The sequence below is a fragment of the Myotis brandtii genome, unplaced genomic scaffold (genome assembly GCF_000412655.1).
Source record: "Myotis brandtii unplaced genomic scaffold, ASM41265v1 scaffold268, whole genome shotgun sequence".
Classification (NCBI taxonomy): Eukaryota; Metazoa; Chordata; class Mammalia; order Chiroptera; family Vespertilionidae; genus Myotis; species Myotis brandtii.
The window spans coordinates 712,690-721,964 of NW_005360187.1; the positions used below are offsets into that span (position 1 = coordinate 712,690).

Here is a 9,275-nt window from a genome sequence, read left to right on the forward strand (position 1 = left end):
ATTTTCTTCTCTTGCCCTCGAATATCATCATAATCCCATGTCACTGTGCTAAATGTCTACACTGAATAATCTCCTAACACAACTCTTCTATGTTAGCAGCAGCAGAACGCATAAGAAATGGAAAGATTAGCAATAGCCAACAGGAAAATGAGCATTAAAATACAAAATAAATCCTGGAGATTCGACCATAATTATCAACTACATGCCTGGGAGGTGACTGTTCTCTTCTGGATGCCCTAAACCATAATTGTGCTCCGTGCCCACATGCATCCAACTCCGACGGCCATGAACACCGTCTCTGCTAAACACACACATGACTGCGCCGATTTCATAAAATGATTTTAATAGAAAAGTACAAGATATGAACAAAAATAAATAATCTTTATCTCATTTCTAGCCCAGCAAATTGTACACTGCATATAAAACTGGTCTCAGATGCAATTTTCCTCGCTCCTTTTTTGCCTTTGAAATACTGAGACAGCATTTGAGTTAAATCTTCTTGATTCAAATTGATACATTTTTGTCTTAAAAAATCATACCCAAGCTTTAATCATTCCATATCCATTTTTTTAAAAAGTTGGCTAACAAGACGAGGTTTCACTGAAATAAAATATCATCCAATTACCAGACTTAAGGGTAAAGTTTGTATGAACAGGTAAATTAGAAGATCCCTTTACTAAGTTGTAATTCCTGCATTGCTGTTTCCTGTTTTAAAAAAACTCATTTCATCATCTTACTTCCAAAAGACGGCATCTGTTTTTCACCATCCCATAGAGAGAGGGGAGACTAAAAAATACTCTCTAAAAAAATAAATATTTTAAAAGTACCATTTACAGTGATCAAGCAGTATTTTAGACCTATGCCTTGGTGCGTATTGGCATTACAGACGTGCTCTAAGTTCCAGGGACCTTCTCTATGTCGCTCTCTACTTCTATTGGAACCACTCAGCCTTTGGGGGCTGTTTTTGCTAACGATCTCTTGGAGTCGGCCAATACCAGTCTCTCATTTGGAACAGTTATCCTGTGAGAGTGTCATATTGGATCATTCCAGTGGCTTGCAAAATGGTTTGCAAAAACAAATTGAAACTTGGTATTGGCAAAATCGTCTGAGCCAGGGGTTTGGGTAGGCTACTAAAATATATTCCGTCAAGGAGGTCAGCAGCGAACAGAACAGATAAACTGAACCAAAACTTAAAGCAGTCTTCCTCTTACGTGACTCCATCATTACTGTTTTGAACATGGCTCTGCTTGCTGCTGTCTATACACAAATTTTTTTGTTAATTTTCCTGTATTGGGAAGATCTTGAATGCATTCCAGAATGCGAAGGAAAAAAAAATATGCTGACACTCCTAAATCAAGTATATGTTTTTGCAATAAAGAACACTGGTCAATATACAACTGAGGAAAAACTGAAACAGATGTGAGTCCTAGAACCACAAGCGTTTGAATTTGCCCAGAAATGCTATTTTAAACACTCTATATGTTGGTCTACTGTTTTTTTGTGGAATAATGCATTCTTGGCATCCTTAAAAGGTTTCAATATGTTACAAGGTTATCCAGAAAAAAAGCAAGGAAAAAAAAAAAAAGCAAAGGGCTAACATATCAATCTGGGCAGCGCTGGCCAGACTTCGGCGTGCCCTTTCGGAAAGCACGAGAACCCGTATTAATTGCACTTCACACAACGAGCCTTTAGTTTCCCATGAGTTTTCATTCTCTGCAGACTGAGGCTTGCTTTTCACGAAATGACTCTCAATGGGGAACAGAGACACTCCAGTCCACAGTAACTTCAAATAGCGAGGTGCAATCCTTGCAGTGGTAAACACAGATACACTTCTGGGGCCTAAAACCCTGGTCCTGGGTAAAAGCATGTGCCTTTCAGTTCTCTGAGATGCTACAACAGCGACGCGCTCTAACACAATTAAGTTACATGCATAATGCTAAAAGAATGCGAGCAATCCTATACCCAGCTTTGCGCCATCTGCTTGATTTTTTGAGGAACATATATAGGAAAAGAGAATTCCCCTTTTGTTCTGTTACATATAGAAATCTTTTGAAGCTTCCAAATAGTTTGGTTTTGGGGAAAAGAAAAAAAAAATTCTCCGCTCTTCTGTTATGCTAACATGTAGTCACCCTAAACTCTCCCTCATGGTTTCTCAAAAAATCTCCACATGAATTATCTGAACGACAATTGAAGCCACTTACCAATATACAAGTAACATTTTATTTTATATTCTATCTTCCATTTGGCATAAGCCTTTTGATGTTTGTTTTTTAAACCAGTGAAATATACAAATCACGCAAGACAGAAATATGTACATTAAAAGTACAGAATAAAGGCCATAGAAGATATACATAATATCTGAATGACAAGTAGAATATTTTACATTAAATAGTTTCTTTTAAAAACTAGGATTGTTAAACTCAACTCTCTTCATAAACATGAATCACTAAGAAGGAACAAAATCTGGTTTAGCAAATAAAAACTTCATGGTTTTTGTATAATAAAAACCAAAAAAGTGACATTTTAAACTAATTAGTGCTTTTTAATTTCAAGATCTTTTGCTTGCAATTCACTGCAACTGAGGGGAAGTGAATATCCTTGTGCAATAAATTAAGAGCCACGCATGGCTGAGGTGATGCGAAGGCCACCAAGCCCATGACGGCTGTAGGAGATGTGTATCTTTCCAAACTTCTCAAATCATGCAAGTCTGAGATAAGAACACGGTGGATGGCACTTTGTGGAAAGAGGTTTCCTGTTTTAAAAATTAGTTGCATATGTCATGAGCTGGATTTTCCTTAGGGACTCAAACAGGGACTACTAAATCTACCAGGCACCGGTTTCCACTCTGCAAAATGAACTAAGGAGAGAGAAATGATGACTATGCTTCCTAGTTTTAAATCTCTCTTCATTTCCAAGACTATGATGAACTAGTAATGCCCTCTTAGGAAAGTGTACAGAAATGGAGGTTAACCACAATGTCACTGTCCAAAATGACATTAATTTTAGAGACAAACGAAGATGTTCTTAAAACTTAACTTTTTCTTAAATCTGTTTTTATATACCAAAAGAATATTTTCAAACCAACATGCATATCAGGGAGGAAGGCCTTCCAGATTCCTCAGACACCAGGCTGTTTCTTGATGCTCAAGGTAGCATCACATCAGGGCCACAGCCCATGCTCAACTCGAAAACCCCTTCTTAAAATCCCAATGAATCACAATGAAGGACAACAACGTTCTAGACCAAGAAATAACCCCAGAGGAAAGTGTAATTCTAAATCACTGGCTGCACTGAGATATAATAATATTTATATTTTTATATATACATATATATGTATATATATATATGTGTGTGTGTTATGTACAAAAGACTTTGAGATATCAGGCACCATTAAACCACATCCCCCCGCCCCCCGACCCCCATACATGCAACTGCTCCGGTCCAGTAGGAACAGTTGTAGGGTTCACCTGCAGTGTCATAGGAAAAGCTCAAGTGCAGCGTCTAAACACAGGATCGTAACAGTGACATGCTGCAACACCTCTGTGGACTCCATCAGCCAAGTAATGTCATTAAAACATAAACTATGGCTCCTCAGAATCCAAGTTTTAGGGGGGGAAAAATCCCTAAGTAGCAACTGTTTTCCAAGTGGAGCTCCTAATGGTTCATTTCCTGTCCTGCAATCCAAGGGGACCCGGTGGAGCTGCCTTGGGAAACGGAGCGGCCTCACCTCCGCAGCGGGCAAGGAGGACTCAGCCAGGGCTGGGGTCAAGGGGGAGGGCGGGTTCCACTCCTTCCCTGCCATCAGGTTTTCTGCTCTGGTGCAGCACTGAACTGCATTCAATTACCTTGGTGTTTGGGCGGAAGGTCTGTGAATGGAATCCATTTATTATTTTGATTATTATCATTTATTAACCAAGTATCCCTAAGAAAATTACAGTATATTTTCCTTTAGATTCAAGCCAACCGCCCCCACCCCTCTCCAAACAAAAAGTCTACAACCCAGAGTCATTCAGGGATGCTTTCCCAATCTGATAACCTAATTCCTGTAACAGCTTCAAATCAGTCTTAATATAGGAGTTTTCAAGTTTTTTTTTCCTTTCTGAGGCTTTCCTCCCTGCTCCCCAAGTTTCAGTAGCTGTTAGAATGGGACCATCTGTGCATGGAATGTTTGAGAAGCATGAGATACATGATACACTTTTTTTTCTTTGCGGGAAATGAGATTCTCGCTCTTACATTTTAAATTACCATTTTGAAAATGTTTCAGGCTGGTAGCCCCTGGAGAAAGGGGAGGGGGGCCTCATTTTTTTTTGTTTCATTTCTTTCTCAAGACCTTTCACCAGAGCATTTACAATTCATTTTGGTCATCGAGGCTAAATGGAGTGTAGACTTGGACCAACCCCTTCCAGCTGGATGCTACCTGTCCTATACAACCCCACAGTTGACAAAAAGAAAACGTATTTCCTTTACCCTCTAGATGTGCACACAACTAAGTCAGGGTGTGTGTTATTTCCCCCCTCATCCTACACCGTCAAAAGAAGTCTTACCTTTTCAAAGATCCACAAAATAAATATTTTCTTGGTTCCCACCCTCCATTATTGCCAAATAATAATTATAATATTAATAATAAACCACAGAGTTCTTAGATGGGAACAGAAAAAAAAATGGTTCCGGTTGCAATTCTCGGGGGAAAATAAAACAATATTTTAAAAAAAACAAAAACAAGAATCACTGTACTTTCTATAAATAAGTGGGTCCTGGGAATGGGGCTGGGTGACAGGCGAGCGGCGGGCGCCCACTATTTGCACACGAACTGGTCCACGATCTCCGTGCACTTCTTGCACTTGACGTAGCAGCACCAGTGGAACTTGCAGTGGCAGCGCTCGGTCTGCACGGTCTTGAACTGGTCATAGCCGCGGCCGCAGCACATGAGCTCGCAGCCGTCCATGCCCTCGGACGTCTTGTTGCACAGGCGGCCCTGCGTGCCCAGCGAGCCCGTGCTCTCATTGCGCACGCAGTAGTCGGGGCTGGGGTCGATGTAGACCAGGTCCTGCGTGGTGGGCGAGTTGAAGCGGCTGTTCACCTGCACCAGCTTGCCCCGGCCGTTGAGCCGCATGGCCGCCGCGCTGTCATACTTCTCCTTCAGGGCGTCGCCCACCTTGCGGAAGTCGGCCAGCTGCAGCCAGCACGTCTTGAGGCTACAGGAGCCGGACACCCCGTGGCACTTGCAGGCCACATCGGCCAGGTTGTACACTGTCTGTGGGGACATGGGACAGTCAGTTTACAAACGCATGGAGGCGGCCCCCAGCACAGGCAGGGCTATGTTAACAAAGCTCCCCATGGAGCCACGTTCCCCACTACACTAGGGGCTGGGCTACTTCCTCCTCATTCTCCACTACCTGAAGTCTTTATTGCTTTCTTTAAAACTGGGGTGGGGGACCTTTTTTCTGCTATGGGCTATTTGGCTATTTATAACATCACTCGCAGGCCATACAAAATTATCAACTTAAAGATTAGCCTGCTATATTTGGTCAGGCATTTAATTAACTCAACCCTCGCAGGGCCAGACCAAATGATTTCGTGGGCCTTATATGGCACCTGGGCCGGACGTTCCCCACCCTGCTTTAAACAGTCACCAAAATAAATATGTTCTTAGCCCCTCATTATTACACATCATCATAATAAACAACCACAGCTCTTTAATAGGAACAGGAAAAATTTGTTCCAGTTGCCTCTGTTTTGTAGGGAAACAACATTAGCAGCAACCAATGCAGCCTGAACGCTCTCCCCAGAGATGGTGAGCAGTTCTTTACCTGCACACCTAGATTAATCCCCACAACCAGCCTATGAGGGAAGTGCTATTTTCACTCCCATTTCACAGAGAAGGAAAATGAGGCCCAGAGAGGTGAGTTACCTACCCAACTAATGGGAAGTAGGGGTACCAGGATTTGAACCCTGGCAGTTGGGCTCCAAGCTCATGCTCAGTAACTTGCCTATGGGTACCCAACTGATAAGACTGGGAGGGGTCCAGCCCAGGTAGGATCAGGGCTCAGATCTCTACTCACTATTACTATTATTGCTGTGTACCACGCACTGTATCAAGAGCCTTTACATTCTTTTCTTTCATTTAATCCTCCCAGCAAGGTTATCACATAGGCTGGTTTAGATGGTGACACAGTGGCACAGAGAAGGAAAGTGGCCTGCACAGGTCACACAGCTAGAGTGTGGGAGAATTGGGCCGGGATCTCAGATCTTCTCCCGCCTGCTTCCTGAACCATCCCTACCCCTCTCTCCACTGCCTAGGCTGAGAGCACCGACCTGGACCCAGGCAGACCTGGATTCTCTCCTGACTCTACCTCTGAATTCAAGCTATGGGCGTCCGCTCTCGGAGCCTCCACTTCCCATCTGTGTAGGGGACTGTGGCGGCACCAGCCTCAGCACTGTCGTCGGGATAAATTAGAGGATGCTCTGAAAGTACTTAGCGTGCAGGATGGAATCAGTAACTCTGGTCTTTCTCCAGTGTGACAAGGGCATGGCATCTGGGCCCTTCCCAATCACCTGAGCCTCGGGTCTGGCCTCAGAGCACTGTGCCCAGAGTCCGGGAGGTGGCGGCTGCCTATTTACAGCCCTGATGGCCCACAGTGCCTGGGCCGGTTACCCTCCAGAGTCCGAGTGCTGTTGGCAAGAACCTGGAGGCTGGAGTGAGTTAGAAGGCTGCTTCCACCCAGCATAGCCACGACCTTCCTCCAGGGGTTCTGAAGGGGCTTTCTTAAAAAGGGGGCCAAAGTCTGTTCCCTTGGCATAAAGAGTTTCAGGCACAGCTAGTCTGAGGAAGGGTTTTGCAAACATATTTAACCTTCACTCCCCCATGAGGAAAATAAAAAGCTATGTCCCGAGGAGATGCTAATGGGATTTCCTGGCACAGTATCCAACTTCCCTGCCCCACCCCCACCAGCCTGGAGAAAAACTGTCTTCTATGTAACCTCATCCGCCAGGATACACGCTCAGCTCACTGCTCGAATTAGAAAACTTATGGGGAGAATCCTTCAATATTAAAAAAAAGCAGATGTTAAATGAAATTATAATATTAAAGGTACTTTTCCAATTCTGCAAAATTCCCTCCCTTCACTTGGAAATCCCTTGACCTGTTCTCCTTGGTTGCTTAGCCCCTGCTGACTTTTCTACATGAGAGAAGTGTAGGAAATCTTCCAAGACGGATGAAAGCACCGAATATGGGCAGAGTGGGCCCAGAGCAGCAGCCACATCTCTGTCCCCAGGGCATGTCCTATCTGAGGCACTGGGCCACTGCAGCAGAGAGTAAAGGTGTGCGTCTCTGATGCGCACAAGAGCAAGGTCTCTGGGCTCCCAGAGACCGCAGGGTTGACATGCCCATTGCACAGCCTTGGGTGGGCCATCCTGAGGAGAGAGAGTTCAGACACCCTATGGTAGATGACCTGAGGCAGGAGAGGCCACACTCCCTCTGGAGCAATTATCTGACCCCTCAGGGCAGCACAGGCAAAAATCTGCAGAGTTCAGTCCTTCCCCAACACCACCAAATGTTTGGCATCAAATCCGAGAAGGTAGGATAGCTGCAATGGTCTATATCTTCTATTTCATAATGTTTAGTAATTATCATTTATCAAGCACTTTACTATTGGCCAACACTAAAGGAAGACCTTCGATGGAACCATAGGAAGTTGTTATTTTGTAGGTAAGAAATAGTCACATACTGGTATTTCACATGGTTCAACCTACTATATGATCCCTGTTAGTGCTCAAGATAACTTCAAGTTAATGCCATGGCCATTTAACAGATGTGGAAATGTGGAAACCGAGGCTCAGATACAGACAGAACTGGATTTTAGATTTTGCTGTTTCCAAAAGCTATATCCCTTCATCCCTAAGCTGTGATGCATGAGTTTAATTTTTTTTAAAAAAAGCACAAAGCACCTGGTTTATATCTCACTCCATTAATTCTCTTCCACAGCCATGAAGTGTTTCTCTAGGCCTCAGTTTCCCAATCTTTAAAATGGGGGTGTGCAGCCAGAGGGTTCTAAGACTCCTTCCAGTTCTGGATATTTGACTTTGTGATTATCTTCCCTTCTCCTCATCCCAAAATACAGAAGGGTGAAATCTCTGACCAGAAAGTCCCTGGCACCTACCTTTCCCAGGGGCTCTGTGAAAAAAATAATGACCCTGGTTTTCAATGCTGCCAAAGAGAAGTTTTCACCCCTTCATTTTAGAGCAGCCATAAAGTGCCATGTGCTTCCCCGCAGGGAAAAGGGGTCCTTTTAACTATTGTGGAAGGAGGGAGCAGAATGGGGACACTCAGGAGGGCCTGCAGATTCAGTCCCCTCTGGGCACTTCTGAGTGGCTCTCTCATCCCTCCAGAGGCACCCACAATTGGCCTGATGGTCAGACTAGAAAAATGCTGTAGTTTTCCTATAAAAGCTCTCTCTCTTTTCTGTTTTCTTTCTTTCTTTTTTTTCTTTTTCTTTTTCTTTTTTTTAAGAAAAGCCTTCAGTCCATCAAGCTTGCTCTCTAATGGCACAGGGAAGAGAAAGAAAGGTAAATCCTGGAGACTGGGGTGAGGGTTTCTCAGCTGGGCACTTCCTGGATAAAGAACTCACTCTCCCAAAGTTCAGCCCAGCCACAGACCTGTTCCAGGGAGGAGGGCAAACGTGGCTAACTTTTTTACTTCCAAGCTGGGCTGGCCAATCGCGCTGGGGACTAATTAAAGGGGCAGAGAAAGCTCTTTGTCAGGCTCCTGCCGAAGCACCTTGGCTAGAGGGTACACTGACCCCCAGGAGGCCTTTCTGGGGTGTATGCCCCTCTCCAGAGAGGCCTGAGGTCTTGGGGTGAGGGTGGGGGAGTGGGAGAGAGCAGGAGGAAGGGAAGAGAGAAAAAAAGACAAACAGAGAGAGAGGGAAGGAGAGCAGAAAAGATAGAAAGGGGGTTGGAGACAGAAAGAGGGAGACAGAGATGCAGAGAGACAAAGAGACAGGAACCCATAGAGAGAGGCAGAGAGAGGGGTAGAGAGGCCGGAAGAGGCCCGGCTTGGTTGTGGGGGAGACAAAGGGAAGCAGCATGCACGCCACGGGGCACTCACCCTGCGGCCGGCCTCGTTGTTGTGCAGGTTCATGAGGATGCGCGCGCTCTCGTAGGAGCCTTTGGCGTGGATGCGCTCCCGCTCGCGCGCGTCCACGAACTCCTTGGCGAAGCGGTAGCCGTAGTCGATGTTGTCGCCGCAGCCGCCCCACAGCCAGTCCCTGGGCAGG

At 44.9% G+C, this 9,275-nt stretch overlaps 1 protein-coding gene across 1 annotated transcript in view; it reads right to left on the reverse strand.

The window, feature by feature from the left end:
• Positions 1–4,653: 4,653 nt before the first annotated feature.
• The window catches only part of WNT5A (wingless-type MMTV integration site family, member 5A), an 11,516-nt gene continuing 6,894 nt past the window's right edge, over positions 4,654–9,275 (reverse strand). Inside the window, exons 4-5 of the mRNA XM_014541313.1 lie at positions 9,107–9,268; positions 4,654–5,254 (exon numbers count right to left, since the gene is read on the reverse strand). Of these exons, the coding sequence (XP_014396799.1) occupies positions 4,796–5,254; positions 9,107–9,268 (621 nt within the window). The 3' untranslated portion in view covers positions 4,654–4,795. The remainder of the gene's footprint in view (positions 5,255–9,106; positions 9,269–9,275) is intronic.